Raw genomic sequence first — 19,783 nt, 5'->3', positions numbered from 1 at the left:
CAACTTACATATATATACTTGAATAAGTCAGTGCTTCTCTTCCACCGATATAGAAATGATAATCTCTATGAATTTTCTAGATGCCCCTAAGCTATTCTTCATAGTTCTATTCCTATGTCATCATCTTGCTTCCTTTTATTTTTTCTCTAACATTCTAGATAATACTAGGCTAGAATTTCACTAGATTTTTCTAGATTAGTTTTCAGCACTCCCCCTAATCTGAAAAATCTTGTACTCCAAGTTTTCTTTAGAACTGAATGAACTTCTCTGTCGGAATTGCTTTAGTGAATATGTCTGCGAGCTGTTCCCTCGTCTTGAAGAATTGTACCTCGATCTCTTGTTTGTCGACCAACTCTCGGATGAAATGATGTCGTATCTCAATGTGCTTCGTGTGGCTGTGACAGACTGGATTCTTTGTCATGGCTATTGCAGACATGTTGTTGTAGTAGATAGTTGTTGGTTCTTTTGATGTCTGTTGTAGATCATCGAGAATTCTTCTAAGCCATACTGCTTCACATGCTGCACTTGTTGCTGCTACATATTCAGAGCTACTGATGCTTGTTTCTTTGATGACCAAGATATGGCCTTGGTTCCCAGTTGGAAGACGTAGCCACTTGTACTCTTTTGATCGTCAATGCTTCCGGACCAATCACTGTCTGTGTATCCTGTAAACTTGTGATTCTCCTCTGTTTCGTACATAATTCCATAACCTTTTGTTCCCTTGACGTACCTGAGAATCCTTTTTGATGCTGCCAAGTGAGCTTTACTTGGCTCACTCATGAATCTAGATACTATGCTAACAGCATGTACTATGTCGGGAATAGTATGTGTGAGGTAGATGAGAGAGCCAACCAGACTTCGATACATTGATGCATCGACCTTTTCTTTGCCATCGTTCTTAGATTGTCTTTCATTAAGTGTCATTGGTGTAGCCAATGGCTTGCATTCACTCATGTTGAACTTCTTAAGTAGGTCGTCTGCATATTTCTCATGTGAGAGAAATATTCTTCCTAGGCTTTGCTTGACTTGCATGCCAAGGAAGTACTTCATGGCTCCAAGGTCAGTTATTTCATATTCCGACATCATCGTCTTCTTAAATTCTTTAATCATTTTCGGATTAGTGCCTGTGTAGATTAGATCATCTACATAAAGCACAATATGAGAAAATCTTGTGATCCTTGGGCCTTGATATTAGAGTGATGGCTCACTTGGGCTTTTTGTAATCCCGTTTTGAAGTAGGTAGCCATCTATTTTGTTATTCCAGGCCCTAGGTGCTTGTTTAAGCCCAGAAAGGGCTTTACGAAGGCGGTATACTTTGTCTTCTTTACCTTCGATGAGATATCCTTGCAGTTTCTCAACATATACTTCTTCTTCGAGCTCCCCATTTAGAAATGCTGACTTGACATCTAATTGAAAGACTGGTAATTTAAGTTGAGCACAAGAGCAAGACTGACCTGATAGTCTCCATGCGGACAACAGGAGCAATAGCTCGTTAAAGTCAATCCCTGGTTGTTGGGAGTAACCTTTTGCAACGAGACGGCCTTGTATTTGATGGAGCCATCTTCGTTATACTTGACCTTGTAGACCCATTTGACAGCGATGACTTCTTTGTCTCCAGGTTTCTCAACAAGCTCCCATGTGTTATTTTTCTCGATCATCTTGATTTCTTCATTCATGGCCTCAACCCATTTATCTTCTCGTGCTGCTTACTGAAAGTTTTGTGGTTCGCTGGTGAAGAGAGCCATGATAGCTTGATTGCACTGGAAATCCTCCAAGTAGCTTGGTGGTCATCGATCTCTTTGTGAACGTTGCACTACTAGAGCTGGACTATGGGAGCTAGTTTGTGTAGTTGGACTCACCGATCTTGAGAATGTTGTTGGAGATCTTGGTGATGATGGACTGGATGATGGTTGCGTTGTTGGATGAGTTGGACCTTCATCTTCACTTGAGCTTGGTTGAAGAAAATCTTCTTCATGTGGTTGATCAGATTCCTTCTCCATCCACGTCCATTGTGCTCCTTCGTCGAAGATGACATCTCTTGAGATGATTAATTTCTTGGATTTAGGCTGAAAGAGACGATGTCCTTTAGATTCGTCACTGTATCCAATAAAGATACATTTTTCTCCTTTTCCATCGAGCTTTTCCCGATTTTCTTTCGGGATGTGGGCATATGCTATGCACCCAAATACTTTGAAGTGCTCCACTCTTGGCTTTCTCTTATGACAAGCTTCGTAGGGTGTCATACCCTTTACTGCTTTCGTGTGAGACCTATTGAGAATATACACTACTGTATGGACAGCTTCGGCCTAAAAATATTTTGGCAATTTCTTTGCTTGCATCATACTACGTGCTATTTCAGCAATTGTTCTATTTTTCCTTTCCACAACACCATTTTGTTGAGGTGTGCGTCTTACTGTTAATTCTCTTTTGATCCCGTTACTTGTAAATTCTCCCCCACAATATGTTTTTAGAATTTTTATAGGGTGCCCACTTTGTTTTTCTGCGAGGGCTTTAAATTGCATGAAGTGGGAAAATGCTTCTGATTTTTGCTCCAAGAAATAAACCACATCATGCGAGTGAAATCATCGACAAATAATAGAAAATATTTTTTCCGCCAAGAGAGGACGTTTCTGGTAGGGCCCATATATCTGCATGAACAAGCTCTAATGGAGCTCTGGCCCTCCGATGAAGTAGGAATGGCAATCTATGCATTTTGCCATATATACACCCTACATATTTTTCTTTCATTAGTTATAGGTGGAAGCCCAATCACCATTTCTTTTTGTTTTAACAGTTTTAAACTGTTAAAATTTAGATGCCCAATCTTAAATGCCACAAGTGGACTCATCCCATAGAACTTAGGGCAACATTATGCTCCAATTGCATTCTTAATGGAAATATTTTATTAGGAGCCATTTGAGTAGTAGTAATTAATGCCTTTTCTCTTATCAAATATGAGGCATTTATTAGCATCAAATTTCACCATATAGCCTCTTTGAATTAGTTGGCCTACACTTAATAAATTTTGTGCAAGCCCGGGACATAGAAAACTCGTAATAAATTTAGAGAGCCGTTTTCATCTAACGACAATTGTCCCATTTCCAGCAACTTCTTAGTTGCTTCCACACCAAGAGTAATTTGTGTTTTTATGTTTTCATCTAGACTGACAAATGAATTTTTGTTGCCAGTCATGTGGTTAGAACAACCACTCTTGGTGAGCAATTAAACACGTATAAAATAATTGATCTCTAGGCTCCTTATTTTCCGTAAAATTGGCCTCTTCTTTTTGTCGGAACCAACAATCTTCTTCAAAATGAGTGTGCTTTTTGCATTTTTTACACTTATACCGGTAATCTTGTATATTATGACCATTTTTCTTACATAAATTGCAATAGGAGCCAGATTGGTTATTTTCTCGAGTTCCTTGATTTTTATAACTTCCTCTCCTCCTGCTACGGTTATATGAAGTACCTCCTTTACCGTAGCCATTTGTACTTTTATTTTCTCCATTATTAGAGAATTTTAATTTTGCTTGAAAAACTTGTTCTAGTGGCTGCTCTATAAATCTACGCATTCTATCTTCATGTACTAGAAGGGATCCTATCAATTCAGTTAAACTTAATTTAGATAAATCTTTGTTAGACTCCTCTATAGCAGCCACTATATGATCATAATTTTTGGGGAGACTCCTTAATATTTTCCGAACAACTTGGACATCTTCTATTTTATCTCCATTCGTTCGGATTTGATTTATAATATTTGTTAATCGACTAAAAAACTCTTGAATTATTTCATTTTCCGCCATTAATAAATTATCAAAGTCTCTCCATAAATATTGGAGTTTGAAGAGTATTACCTTTTCGGAGCCCCTACATTATGTCTTGAGGATACTCTAAGCCTCCTTGGCCGTTGTAGCAGCCATAATAGTAGGGAGGATTGTTTCATCTACTTCCTGATATATTAAGGATAGGGCATAACCATCCCTAATCTGATTTTGTTTATATTGCTTTCGTCGTGTTTCATCCCAAGTAGCTTCTTGGATTAAATCATTTGGTTGTTCATAACCATTTTGTACTAACTCCCACAAACCTTGTGAGATAAATATGGATTTCATTTGGATAGACCATTGTTGATATTTTTCTCCCTTAAATGCGGGTACTCAATTTACTTGGGGGTAGTTAAATGTGTTTGAGGTTGAAGTGTTTGGGGAAGCTAAGTCATTTTAATTTATGCGGTGTTTAGTTTTTTGTGAAAGAAGTTGGATTTTTTTTTGTGTTTGGTGTATAAGTTTTATGGGAGTATAATAATTTGTATAATATAGTGGAGGCTTTGGGATTATATTGGCTCGGACGTCACTGTTAGAAATTTTGGGCTTAAGGTTTTGGTGTATAAAAGTGGAATGTTTTATTTATAAAAGGAAGAGAGAGGATTATTGGAACATTACAACTTGTATTTTTTTATTGACTTATGCAAACTTCACAACTTACATATATATACTTGACTAAGTCGATGCTTTTCTTCCACCGACATTGAGATGATAATCTTTATGAATTTTCTAGATGCCCCTAAGCTATTCTTCATAGTTCTATTCCTATGTCATCATCGTACTTCCTTTTATTTTTTCTCTAACATTCTAAATAATACTAGGCTAGAATTTCACTAGATTTTTCTAGATTAGTTTTCGACCGTCCCCCCATGATCCTTGTATTTTCAATTCCCCCCACCGGCTTGTACTAAACTTTTAGTGCTTGATAAACAAGCTGCTACTCCTCAAAACTTTCTGTTATTTCTCGATCATGATGATGGAATAGTTTGTAAAGACTGTAGTTAATAAATCTATTTCTTGCTTCTACAAAAAAAAAAAAAACTGCTAAAACCTATTTGATTGTAACAATATGAAACTAAAATTTTGAATCTGCCACATTCAAGTCTCATGCGACCCTCTTGACTCGACACAACTAGGGTCGAGCAAAGCTATATGAAAATCCAATTTGAATAATTGGATATCCAAACCATAAAAATTATCGGGACCGGCATCCGATCCGAAATATAAGTCATTGAATTGAATAGGGGTTCTCGTTAATAATATTGGGTATTCGAATAATCCAATAATCAAATACAACGCAACAAATATGAGGACATTTTAAGTACATGAAAATTTAACTATGTTTTTTCGTCTTTTGAGTACGAAATCACTTCATAATTGAGCATGTAGTAATTATGCTAGAAATGCAATGAGAAATGGGAATCATATAGGGGTGTTCATTTCAGGTATCCAACCTGATCTGAAATTTCGAATAAGGAAAATGTGATCTGAATCCGATCCAAAATTTTTCGGGTTGCATCGGGTCGGATAGCCAGAATTTCGTATTTGGTATCCTAAAACTAAAAGAAATAATTTTTTTTCCAAAGAGAAATTTCATAAAATAAGTTATGGATCATGCCTTGAAAACGGATATTTCATACCGGATATCCAAAAATATTCGAAAATTTTCTATGTTTTAGATATTTTCAGATACACGAAAATGAAATTCTCGTTTTGTACCTGGTCCGAAAATTTTCGTATATCCGATCCGAATTATGCGAAACTTAAAAATCAGACCGGATATCCGAAAAGTCGGATGGTCAATCAGTTCGGATATTTATGAACACCCATAAAATTATATAGTAATGTTGGTATATAGTGTTGAATAATTTTATAACTACTAAGGTTGTGTTGTTTAGGATTAAATTGAACTTAATTTGTCTATTCTAAATTGATTTTACTTTACTTGAACTCTACTGAATTGAATTAAAATTGTGAGTGGAATTCAGCTAAATTGAACAAAATTTGCTTCAACTGAACCGAACTTAGTTAAATTTTTCTGAATTGAACTGAATTTACATTAATTTAATCCAAAAGAACATAGTATATCAGATACGGGTCGTACGGGTCAGGTCATAATCGGTTCAACTTTGCGTTATGTTTGCATTTGGGCGCGGGTCAGGTCCGTTCGGGTGCGGCCATGATATTTCGGGTCATATCAAGTCGTGTTAAATCGGGTTTTTCAATCTCGCAAATAAATAAAACACATATAAGACTAATGCGAGTAATTTAAATAATTAATGGACAGTGAATAAATCATATATAGTATTGCATTATTAATTTTTCCTTAAATTTGTTTAAAAAGTAACTAATATGGAAACTTTTTGAGTCGGGTTCGGGTTCGAGCCATCATTATCGGTCAATTTCGGGTTGTGTCAATTCCAGATCGCGTAGTTTCGGGTTCGAGTCATATTCAGAGATTATTTTACTTCCGAGTCGGGTTATTTCGAGTTTAAGTTCTATTTTGGGTGAAAAATGGGTCATGTGTTGGATATTTTAGGCCGGATAAATCGATACATATCTATTTGCCGGCTATAAGTATATTCGTAGGAGTGTTAAAAAATACTTGACCCGCTTGCACAACCAGTTAAATTGCTATCCCTCTTCAAAACGCCAGAAATTTTACTGAAATTTTATGAGTATTTGGGGCTGGTATCCGAACCGGGAGAAGATGCGGATATCCGGGTCGGGTCGGGTCGTGGGCCTGTTTTGAGGGGTAAACGGTTACCCAACTACTCTCAAATAAAACAAAATTTCTCGATGGATTTGGCTTTCACGGTAGAGGTGATCATGGGTCGGGCCGGGCCGCGGCTAAAAAATTTCGCCCATTGGTGGGGGCAGGCGGGGCCTAAATTCGGGCCGAATTTTTGTGTCCAAAGCCCGCTATTTCGGGCCTAAATTAGCGGGCTTTTGCGGGCCAAAAAATATACTAAAAAGTCGTTTTTGGCTTGCCCAAAGCCCGCCCAAAGCCAAAAAAATACGGGCGGGCCGAAAAATTCTGCCCAAAAATGGTCAGACCGGGCCAAAATGATCACCTCTATTTCACGGGTAGACTCACACTTTCGTACTTTCCTCTCTTTCCTCTCGTCTTCCCCAAGCTCTCCTCTCTCTCCTCTCTGACTCTAAGCAAACTCATCTATCTTCTCATCTCATCTCTGTTGATAGTCTTTATTTTCTCTCTCCTCCACTTACAAGTCAACACCAAGAAACACCACCAAAGTCGAGCATAGAATGTCCCCAAGATGGCAACCGTTGCCACGACTCACTACAACTTACCCCTTTCGGATCCAATATTGATATCATCTTCTTTGAAGTTTGTATGCTTTGTTAAAAAAAAATCCTATGTACCCTAAAATTGGACTAATTTGCTCCATAAGATTGCAAATTGCATCTTTTTCAATTGTAAGTTCCTTATTTTTTTCTCTTGGTCAAAGTATGTACATTTATGTCCTTAATACTAGGGCGGTTCATTCAAAATCGAAAAACAAAAAAAAAGTTTTAACGGTACAATTACGGTTATGATTTTTGAGTCAACGGTTACCGAAAAATCGAAATGTTTTTTTTCCTCTATCTCAATATTGTGAAATATTTTTCAACAATTACATTAATTTTAATAATTGTTACTAAGTAACAACAATTAGAGAAACTATGCAATTGTTTGAAAACGTTAGTACTAATATAAATACTATTATAAAGGAATGGAGTGAATTATTTGTTTTAGTTTTGTTTTTTAATGGATTTATTATCCACTTTATAAGACATTTTATAATAATTATATATAATACTATATTATATAAAAAATAGAAAAAAAATATACTTGAAGTAAAATATAATAGGATAACTTGAATAACACGTAATGGTTAATTGAAAAATCCGAAACCGTATCAAAATAACGGTTAACTGCTGAGGATCTAACCATTTTAAACGGTTACGGTTCACGAAAAGAGCGGATCGAAATTTTTGGTCAATGAACCGGAATGTCATTTCATGATGGTTAACTACCCATGAACACCCCCACTTAGGCTATGTTTAGCTCACCTGAAATTTTCTGATCTGAACTTATCTGATTTGATCTGATCTGATCTAAACTTATTTTTTCTGATCTGATCTGATCTGATTACAATATCTTATCTTTTAGATTTTTCTCAATATATAAGAAAAAATATAGTCATGTGGGGTCTTGTTTGATTCGTCTCAATGAGTACTTTATTAATATTCAATTACTATAATTTTTACTAATATGTAATGAAAGATATTTAATAATAATAATGATTTTTAAATATAAGCATGATCTGAACTGATCTGATCTGAACTTATTTTTTCTGATCTGATCTGATCTGATTAGATCTGAAATAAGCAAAAATAAGGTGAACTGAACATTGCCTTAGGGCCTGTTCTCTTCGGCATAAAACAGCTGAACTGAACTGAACTGAACTTATTGAAGCTGAACTGAACTGAACTGAACTTATTGGAGCTGAACTGAACTGAACTGAACTGAACTGAATTGAACTGAACTGAACTGAACTGAATTGAATTGAATTGAATTGAATTGAATTGAATTGAATTGAATTGAATTGAATTAAATTAAATTGAATTAAACTGAATGTTATAAATATACAAATAATATTTTAAACAACAATAATATAAATATTAAATAATAATTATAATGATAAGTAAAATAATGAATAATAATAATAATAATAGTATTTTGGATATTTTTAAATGAGAGTTATAAATAAATAATATTAATAATCATAAATTATTAATAATAATAATTAATGATAATAATGATAATTAATAATAATTATTTTCTATTATTTGTATTAATATATTAATACTTGATGATGATATATGATAACAATAATATCTAATAAGTAAATTAATATTACTATTTTAATAATTAGATTTAATAACATAAAAATATTTAGTAATAAAAATAATGATTGGGTCGGACTGCGAAAATTACATCATAAACTGTCTTGATGAGATTTGATTGGTTTATGGGCTAAAAAAAGTGGGTTTATTTGTGCTTTGAGCTAAACCATGTTCCTCCTAATAATAATAGTAATAATAATGAGTAAAGCTATAATAAACAAAATAATATATAGAAACAACAATAATAATAATACTACTTAATAGTAATGACAGATATTTAAATAATAATAATAATAATAATAATAATAATGATGATAATAATAATAATAATAATAATAATAATAATAATAATAATAATAATAATAATAATAATAGTAATTAGTAAAATAAATTATACCAACATAATAATAATATTTAACAAAATGATTATAAAAGAATGGAGCTGAACTGAACTGAACTGAACTGAACTGAACTGGTTGGAGCTGAACTGAACTGAACTTATTGGAGCTGAACTGAACTGAACTGAACTGAACTGAACTGAAAATAAGTTGGAGAGAACAGGCTCTTAGTACTGCTAGTAAATGATTACGCTTGTATTTTAATGATTGTGGTTTTTTTTTCATTTCACGTTACTACACCTGAAAAGTTCAAAAGAGTGTTTTTTAAAGTTTTGGAAGGATTGTGTTTGATTCGGGTCATGGGCCGCTTTCCACGTCTTTGCTGGTACCTGCATGTTCGGTACTCAAAAAACCGGGTTACTGATAATGAACACCCCTGTGATATCTTGTACTCGATATTCGATCTAAAAATGTAAGTATATGAAGTCTCCGAACCTTATTGGTTCGATTGATGGGTATTATTTATAGTGGTATTGGTTACTGAATACTCGATTCGCTAATGGTATTGATTTAGATACCCAACCCATGCTCAACTGTAGACGCAAGCCCACCCTCCATTTCAACCCTCTATATTCCGCAACCAATACCTCTAGGCTCTAGCTAGCCAAATCTTAGTCTAATAACTTCTTCTTTTTTTTGTTGAGATTGAAACTTATTTGAACGTATTAGAGTACTTATTTTATACTCTTTCCGTTTCTTTTTAATTGCTACAAAGATTGGGCATGTATTTCAAGATGTTTTTATACGCTTGATATCTCTTATTCCTTTTAAGTAAAAATTATAAAAATTTGACACTATAAATCTACACATCGAGACGAATATAACAAGACCACACATGACTATATTTGTCCTTTTAAAAATCACAATAATTGGTCAAAATTCGTAGTTTGATTTCCTAAAATGGAAATGTAGAGAATAAAAAAAAGGGAGAGTATTCATAAAAAATAGTGATGTGTTTATAACTTCTAAAAACATATTTGAAATTTATCCAAATTCATCTAACACAGAGGAACTCATTGGAAGTAATTTGAACTTGTTTATTTCAACTTGTTTTCTTAGATGAAGAAAAGACATCCTTATGAGATTTTTTTTTTCTCCTAAGCATGATCTCCTAATCTAAAGTTTACTTTTCTGAAAGTATATTCTCTAAAATCAAAGAAAAAAAAAAATCAAAGCTCAGTCTCTGCAGCTTATACAATTAGTTTTGCTTTTTCTAAATTTGCTTAATTATACTGATCAAATAAAATGTTGATAATGCTTTTTCTTTCCTTGGTAAAAAAAATAAAGAAAAATAAAATGTTGATTGTTATCAACAAGAGGGTTACTTACTAAAAAAAACATAAGTTGCTGAACAATTTCCCTCAAAAAACCTCTTGATTACGAGTTACGATTTACTTAGGTATTGTTCTTTTGGATTTTTTTTTCAATTCAATTATTATTATTATTGTTATTATTATTATTATTTTACTATTATTTTTTTTTTGGAGGAGATTTTACTATTATTATTATTTTAGTTGATCATTTCAATTTAATTTAGTTCAGTCCAATTCAGTGCAAAATAACTGGGTTTTATTTATCTAAAAAAACATAATTTACATAAAAGTTCTGTTTCGAACTTTTCACTTCATAGGGCCCATTGTTTAATTTGACAACATAGTTATCGACCAAAAAGTTTAAAGAAAATTTAAGCCCACAAGTTACCTAACTAATCAGAATCACAGGTCGCAAGAATAACATTTGCCAAGTACTATGTCACGTGGCCTCAGTCTGATTGAGCTATCATCATCACAATCTAACCTGCCACATGTCATGTTCTAATTAGACATGTCAAACCCCTAAATTTTGAAACTGATACTCCCCCGTGAACTTATAATAATCACATATTTTAGTTCTCATACCCTAACCAATTACTCCTGTGATATTAACTCTGACCCATATAAACTCGAATCTATTATCAGCCATGCGCAGCCAATATCAATAACTGTCCTTAATAATCAACAAGTTCTTCCGGCACATTTACGCTTAATTATGGAGTAACTAAGAAAATGAGTTTTCTACCATAAAGATGCATCTTGTTTTTTAACGAGTAGTATGCTATATCCCTTTAAAACAATCATGAGGGGTAGTAGAAGTTTACAACTCCCACTCTTTAATTTGTACTACCTCTATCTCTTACGGCCCGTTTGGTAGTTGGTTATAAATAGTGGTAATGAGAATGAATTTGTGTGTAAATTTGTGAAGAATATCATTATTTATTCCCATGGTAATACTAATTTATCCTAAAGTGTCCACTTTCCTTCTTGAATTTTCATTCACATCCAATACCACCTTGTAGGTGGTAATGAAAATTGCTTCCCCTTAGAGATAAAAACACAAGTTTAAAGGTGAGATGACTTGCCCACGGAGAAAAAATGTCGCCCCATGGAGATTTTAAGGGTACTTTTCTAGTAAAATTACACTTAAAATTCATTCCCATTACAACAATTTATTAACGACTACCAAACGGGCCATTAATGTTTTTCCTATATTTTGTCTTCTTTTTTCCTTATTGCAACATATGGCTCTTTTGGTAGTTTCACATCTATCGCAAAATTATTTTGGTAAAAATAGCTAGTAAGCTACCCACTTGGACTATATTGTCCTTTAAGTCGACCTAAAAAATGTTCTCAAACCATACCTTGCAATTAAAAAAAAACAGAGTAAATATTATTATACTAAATCTTTTTTAAGAAGTTGTAGTAAGTAGATAAGTAGTATTGTGGTTCTATGTGTATGGTTAGAGAAGCTTATTGAGTTTATGGGTAGCATGTGACGAAGAAAGGAAATAGGGCAATTTCTTAGGAATAAACCAAATAAAAATTATTCAGAGACGGAGATATCAGAGTATAATAATAGAGTCATATTAACTGAAATGTCTTTTACTGGAAAAGTCTTTATTGAATAGAACATGTATTGGATATGAGCAATATAAGACTTAATCGTGGGCCAATTTTGTTGCTAATCAGAAATGATAAAGGTAAAATAAGTATCCAAAACCATGGTAAAAATTGGAGATGCACGAGTATTTGATCGACTTCTGTCATAACTTCTTGGGTCGTGATGTACCCTCATTCTCCAACAGGGGTTTAACTAGTAGGGATTTTTCATTAAGAAGATTGAGTGTTGATTAGCTCTCATCTAGGTTACCAATATGAATGGTCTTATAGATACACTATTAAATTGAGAAAGAAAAGAAATTATCTCCTAAGAATCTATTGTGGAATGTCAAAACTATGACCTCGAATTACAAACTTCAATTGATTAAAATTAAAATCAGAATCAGAATTATTAAACTTAAAGTTTGATTTAGTTAACATACTTAACTGTTTGACTCACCATTGTATGATTATTTATAATTTCTTTTTTGGTGTTAGAGAATGATTAAGAGTAGTATATAAATGGGATTTGATCTCAAATTTTGGGTACCACCGCAACAAGATATGACTAATTAAGTAAGACGACATCCACTAAAGTTACCGACATGTTAATACTAAAATTACTGACCGAAGAGTATCGTTACTTAAGTATACCAGGTCAGCACATTCATGCGTGTAGCTCACGCACCAAGCACATATTCGAGTATTTTATCAGATAAAACCTAATAACCTAGTAGCCATATTCTTCTGAGCACAATTTCAGTTGAGTTCAGTTCATTTCACTTCAATTGAGTTTACTTCAGGTACATTAGGGTTGTTTGGCAATCAGGCATCAACTGTTGGCTATTGGCTTTTTTAGTTGGCTTGTTTGAATATTTGGAAACATTGGTTGTATATATCAATTTTTTAAATTGGCTGTTTAAGTCAACTATTTGTAAAAGTGTTTGGTAAATTGTTGGTTGTTTATTAGAGTTTGTGGGCCAAACCAAAAATATATCCAAAAAGTTACTCTAGTAAACCTTTTCAGCCAATCAAAAAATCAATAACCAAATACTTTTTTTAGCTATTTGACCAAATTAAAAAGACAAAAGGCAAAAGTCAATGAAAAAACCATTACAAAAGGGACCTTTATGTTTACAATTTCAACTTAATTCAATTCAACTCAACTCACTTCAATTTATTTATGGAGAAGTTATTTCTAAATGGACCCCATCCCATATAATTTCAATAACATAATGTGTCGTTCCTTGAAAACCTCTTTTACCAACATTTTATCCTTGTGAAGTTGGGTGACCCCACAAATCACAAGGTTGGACAACTCTCATCCGTCAATTTGTCAATCATACGGTAGCAGCCAGAAACATTGACGGTGGTAATAAATCACACTTCACAGTCATCACACCCTCTTCTGTTTGTTTAAAACTCTCCAACATATGGCTCAAATTCTAAGGCCATGACTGATGATTCCACTGACCAAGAGAATACAATTACAAATGGGGTTACTACTAGCCAAATTTGGCCTGTCTTGTTATCTTGATATTATCCAATTTGGTAGTATTATAAAAATTCTCAAAATGTTGTGAAAACAGTGGAATGACCAATTCCACTGTTGAGCACAATGAATTCCACTGCCATGCATTCAATGCATGGTAGGTTTTTCTCGCCGTATTTGTTGATTTATGCAAATACACAGTAAGTTTTTGTGCCTATAAATACTACCATTTGTGAATACACCGAACATCAATGCAATATACAATACTCTCTGATATATTTGCATAACTTCTCTCTCTATTTTCTCACAACACGTTATCAGCACGAGTGTTCTACCGGAAATTTTATTTAAGGTATCTTTAAAATTTTTACATCCATTTTGTTTTTAAGTTTAAATTCTTTTTTCCAAGCCCAACCCTTTTACCACCCGAACATGGACCAACAAAGTAACGGGATTAACATTGTTTTACACAATGTCTCTGTCTCGGGTATTTATTTTTGGATAGAGCGAAACAATGTGCCATTCACTACCAACCCAGCGAGGGAACTGTAATACAGCCCCGACCCAGTAACCGTAACAATGGTACAAATACTCATACCAGAGAAAACCCACAAACCCCTGTTCCCAACACCAATAATAACCCTCCTATACAACCAGCTGAAAATCAACCTCCACCCAGTAATAAAAGAGATAGAGATGAACAGGAAGAAACTAGTAGTAAACGTCACCATACTACTAACGCAGAAACAAATAATTTTAACGCCACCTTCATGGAGGGCAAGGACATTTTATTTACGTTATTTTATTTTATCTGCTCTTAAACCGCCTATATGGACAGGTTAATTTTTTTTATTGCCCCTATATGGACGGCCTAGTGAAGTGATAGCATTATTATGTCTTATATGTGCAATAATGTCGTATATGTATGCAGGGAACAAGCATTCAGAACATATTATTATATATTATTGTCTCTAATCTTCTACTTTTTTTGCATTTATAGTTACATATATTATATTACCAATTTACTAGCATGCTCAATATATATTTGTCAATATTAGAATTTTATTGCGTTGTATATTTTTTAACTGTATATGAACTGCACAGTTAGGGATAACCCTCTATAAAAGCGGATTACCATCCCCATTTTCACCACATATCCCTTATCTTCTTCCGATTTTTTTTCTCTAAACCCACAAATTTTTTTCTTCTTCCTCAACCTTCCGGCCACCATGTTTAACGCCGACGACAACCGTCCTCCACCCTCATCTTCCTCTTTTGAAGAGGATTTTAGGAAAATAAAACTCTACTTATTTCTTATAGCCGGTTTCTTTTTCCTCCTCATGGCATTAATGATATATCTCCTAATACATAAATAGGAGACAAAAAAAAAATTTCCCCCGGAAGAATGGCGAAAAATGCACATGAATATCAATTTTTTTTGTCTTTAAGTGCATTTTAGGAAGTTTTTTTTGTTTATTCACTTGTTGTATTTTGTTTCTATTTTTGGTATTTTCTTGTTTTTTTTTGCTTAGCTTCATTATTGTTGTATCGCTATTTTAGTTTTTTTTTGTTTGTATTATTTATTTATAATAATAATGATATAAATCAGGGGGAGATAATATATATATGTGATTTATCATCATTACTAATTTCAAATATTTACCTATTTGTAGTCAAAAGAATGGGAGATCTAGTGAAAAGACAATTTAACATACTAGATCTATCTGGGCAAAAGTTTTTAGAATGGACGGTGGACGCCCAAATGAATTTAAAGGCCCAAGGACTGGAACATACAATTAAAGATGTGACAACCTACAAGGGGATGCAACTACAACAGCCGCATCAGTTAAAATTGCGACTGTACAAGAAAAGGCAAAAGCCTTAGTCCTCCTAAGACATCATTTACATGAAAGTTTAAAAAGTGAATATCTACTTGTGGATGATCCAAAAGAACTATGGGATAGCCTAAATGAAAGATATGGGCATCACAAAAATGTGCTTCTCCCAAAGGCACATTATGACTGGACCAATCTGAGGTTCCAGGATTTTAAAACGGTCAGTGATTACAATTCAACATTGTTTAGAATTGTATCATTGTTAAGATATTGTGATCATCCCATCACAGAAGAGCAAATGATAAACAAAACGCTCTCCACTTTCCACGCCTCTAATATCATATTGGCAGAACAATACAGGTTCAGAGCTTTCAAAAAGTACTCTGAGCTAATCTCAGTACTACTTGTGGCTGAACAAAATAATGATCTTTTGCTGAAAAATCATAATCTTAGACCTACGGGGTCTTCAGCCACTCATGAGATAAATGCATAGAAAGCTCTAATCCACCAGAAGCAAATGCTATACATAGTGGTGAGGACGCGTAATTACAACGGTCGTGGGAGAGGACGTGGTAATTACCGTGGCCGAGGGCGTGGACGTGGAAGAGGCCGATTTTCCCCAAGAAATAATAATTTTAAACATTCTGATAAAAATTGGGGACAATCATCTGGAAATCAGAGGCAGACGTCCTATAAAGGAAATGATACTTGCCATAGATGTGGCATGACTGGGCACTGGGGCCGCACATGTCGTACTGCCAAACATTTGGTAGATCTATATCAAGCTTCAATAAAAAACAAAGGAAAAAATGCTGAAGCAAACTTTGTTAATGAAGCCACTACATCCATGCCCAGCCTTGATGTTTCAGATTTTTTTATGGATGATGCTGAAGTTGAAAATAAGTTTGTTTAGATCACAATCGATTAATGTGCTTAGTTTATTTCAACTGCTTCAATATCCACTTTCATGTATTTGTTCCTTTATTATTAATAAAAATACGTATTTTTCTTATACTAATCATCGTATTTATTATTTATGAAGATATGAATTCATCAGAAGTTGGAATTAAAGAACAATGTCTCCTGGACAGTGGGACAACACACACCATATTGAAAAATAAAGAGTATTTTTCAAAACTTACAATATTCCAAGCAAATGTTAGTACAATTTCTGGGACAGCCAAGCTAATTGAAGGCTCTGGAAAAGCTTGCATTATATTTCCAAATGGGACAAAATTGATAATTAATGACGCATTATATTCGAGTAAATCTCGAAGGAACCTCATAAGTTTCAAAGATGTACGTCAGAATGGTTACCATTTGGAAACAATGACGGTGAACAAAGAGGAATTCATATGCCTAACGGCAAGAGAAAAACGGCAAGAAATACATCTATGAAAAATTGCCAGCAATTTCCTCGGGACTATATCGCATAGATATACGTCCGATTGAAATTAATATGATATCTAACCAGAAGTTAGATAATAGAAAATCATTTACTCTATGGCATGACCGATTAGGCCATCCTGGCACAGGAATGATGCATAGAATCATTGAAAACTCAAATGGACACTCTATAAAGAATGTCAAAATTCCTCGGTCAAATGAATTAACATGCTCTGCATGCTCACTTGGCAAATTGATAATCAGCCATCTATAAATAAGATTGCCACTGAATCTCCAATGTTTTTAGAAAGAATTCAAGGAGATATTTGTGGGCCTATTCATCCTGCATGTGGACCATTTCGTTATTTCATGGTATTAATTGATGCCTCTACTCGATGGTCACATGTGAGCCTTCTGTCAAGCAGAAATGTTGCATTTGCAAAACTTTTGGCTCAAATAATTCGATTAAGAACTCAATTCCCAGATCATACAATAAAGAAAATAAGATTAGACAATGCTGGGGAATTTACATCCCAAACATTTAATGACTATTGCATGTCTATTGGGATTATTGTTGAGCACCCTGTACCTCATGTACATACACAAAATGGTCTTGCTGAATCATTAATCAAAAGACTACAATTAATTGCAAGACCATTAATAATGAGGTCAAAATTGCCATCTACTACTTGGGGTCATGCTATATTACATGCGGCAACATTGATAAGATTAAGGCCGACAGCCTATCACAAATTCTCACCATTACAATTAGTATCTGGTCGAGAACCGAATATCTCACATTTGAGAATTTTTGGGTGCGCTGTACATGTACCTATTGCTCCGCCCCAACGTACTAAAATGGGTCCACAAAGAAGGATGGGAATATATGTTGGATTTGAATCTCCATCAATTATCAAATATTTAGAGCCAACAACTGGTGATCTATTTACGGCTCGATTTGCCGACTGTCATTTTAATGAGTCGGTATTCCCATCCTTAGGGGGAGAGAAAGTGGACCCACAAAATATAAAATCGGAAATTACATGGAACGCATCGCAAATGTCGTTTCTGGACCCGAGAACAAATTCATGTGAACAAGAAGTCAAGAAAATTGTTCATCTGCAAAGTATTGCAAACCAATTGCCAGATGCATTCACAGATTCTAAGAAAGTGACAAAGTCACATGTACCTGCTGCGAATGCTCCGGAACGGATTGAAATTCCTAATGACAATAAGGCAATTGAAAATGAGTCAATAGCACGTCGAAAACGTGGCAGACCACCCGGTTCTAAAGATTTAAAACAAAGAAAAATGAAAAGGCAAGGGGAGACAACGAACGAAATTAATATAAATCTCCCAACAGAGCATGATGAAAACAAAAATGAAGAGAAACGTGTTCCAGAAGAAAAGGAACATGAAAGCTAGACAACAATGAAACTTCAATTAATTATGTTTCTACAAAGAGACAATGGAATCGAAAAGATGTTGTCTTGAATGAAATTTTTGCTTACTCGATAGCGGTTGAAATGACATACGATGAAAATGATGTAGAGCCAAATACAGTTGATGAATGTCGCCGTAGAAAAGATTGGCCAAAATGGAAAGAGGCAATTCAAGCAGAATTGAGATCACTTGAAAAACGTGAAGTATTCGGTCAAATAACCCAAATACCAAAAGGTGTAAAACCAGTTGGGTACAAATGGGTATTCGTGAGAAAACGAAATGAGAAAAATGAGGTTACTAGATATAAGGCAAGATTAGTAGCCCAAGGCTTCTCGCAAATGCCAGGGATTGATTATGATGAGACATATTCTCCAGTAGTCGATGCAACTACACTAAGATTTCTGGTAAGTTTATCAGTTTCGAAAGGATTGCAAATGAGATTGATGGATGTAGTGACCGCATATTTGTATGGCTCACTTGACACAGATATTTATATGAAAGTTCCTGAAGGACTAAAACTACCAGAAAATTGCATGCCCAAAGAGATGTTCTCAATAAAATTGAGAAAATCACTCTATGGGTTAAAACAATCTGGAAGAATGTGGTATAATCGTCTTAGTGAATACCTATTGAAAGAAGGATTCAAAAATAATCAAATCAGTCCCTGTGTTTTCATTAAGCGATCTAAATCAGGATTCGCGATCATTGCTGTATATGTCGATGATTTGAACATTATCGGAACTCCTAGAGAACTTGAAGCGACTGCAAAATACTTGATGAAAGAATTTGAGATGAAAGATCTCGGGAAGACAAAATTTTGCCTTGGCCTGCAAATGGAACATCTAAGAAATGGGATTTTTGTCCATCAATCAAACTATACAGAAAAAATCCTGAAACGTTTTTTCATGGACAAAGCCCACCCAATAAGTTCTCCAATGGTAGTGCGTTCCCTGAATGAGAAAGATGATCCATTCAGACCACGAGAAGAGAACGAGGAGATTCTTGGTCCTGAAGTACCATATCTAAGTGCAATTGGGGCTTTAATGTACTTGGCTAACAATACTCGACCTGACATAGCTTTTTCAGTAAACTTGTTAGCTAGATACAGCAATGCACCAACCAAGAGACATTGGAATGGAGTCAGACACTTATTACGTTATCTTCGAGGAACACAAGATCTCGGATTATTCTATCAGTCAAGACCCAATGCGTCACTCATTGGATATGCAGATGCTGGCTACCTCTCAGACCCACAAAAGGCTAAGTCTCAATCCGGATATGTATTCACTTATGGAGGTACTGCAATATCTTGGAAATCTACAAAGCAGACTTTGACGGCCACATCATCAAATCATGCGAGAATTAATTGCTCTTTATGAAGCTGGAAGGGAATGTGTATGGCTAAGGTCAATGATCAAGAATATCCAAGAAGAATGCGGGATGGAAACAATAACAACAAATCCAACTATCATCTACGAAGACAATACTGCATGCATCACCCAAGTAAGCGAAGGGTACATCAAAGGAGACAGAACTAAACATTTATCACCAAAGCTCTTCTTCACTCATGACCT

At 34.4% G+C, this 19,783-nt stretch overlaps 1 protein-coding gene across 1 annotated transcript; it reads right to left on the bottom strand.

Moving 5' to 3' along the window:
• Window positions 1-534: 534 nt before the first annotated feature.
• Window positions 535-1,676, bottom strand: LOC130589826 (uncharacterized mitochondrial protein AtMg00810-like). Its single transcript, XM_057391419.1, has 3 exons — window positions 1,455-1,676; window positions 1,209-1,398; window positions 535-1,124 (listed from the first exon to the last, which is right to left on the bottom strand). The coding sequence occupies exons 1-3, from the start codon at window positions 1,674-1,676 to the stop codon at window positions 535-537; spliced, it is 1,002 nt and encodes a 333-aa protein (XP_057247402.1).
• Window positions 1,677-19,783: the final 18,107 nt, after the last annotated feature.

The sequence above is a fragment of the Beta vulgaris genome, chromosome 8 (genome assembly GCF_026745355.1).
Source record: "Beta vulgaris subsp. vulgaris cultivar EL10 chromosome 8, EL10.2, whole genome shotgun sequence".
Lineage (NCBI taxonomy): Eukaryota > Viridiplantae > Streptophyta > Magnoliopsida > Caryophyllales > Amaranthaceae > Beta > Beta vulgaris.
This window is presented reverse-complemented; position numbering and strand designations above follow the sequence as displayed.

What these genes read in the sequence shown, in the direction of transcription:
- LOC130589826 (XM_057391419.1), bottom strand. Translation starts at nt 1,676, where the DNA reads ATGAATGAAGAAATCAAGATGATCGAGAAAAATAACACATGGGAGCTT. An exon ending in GTCCGCATGGAGACTATCAG is followed by an intron (nt 1,399 to 1,454) that starts GTCAGTCTTGCT and finishes TTAGATGTCAAG; the next exon opens with TCAGCATTTCTAAATGGGGA. An exon ending in CGGGATTACAAAAAGCCCAA is followed by an intron (nt 1,125 to 1,208) that starts GTGAGCCATCAC and finishes TAATCTACACAG; the next exon opens with GCACTAATCCGAAAATGATT.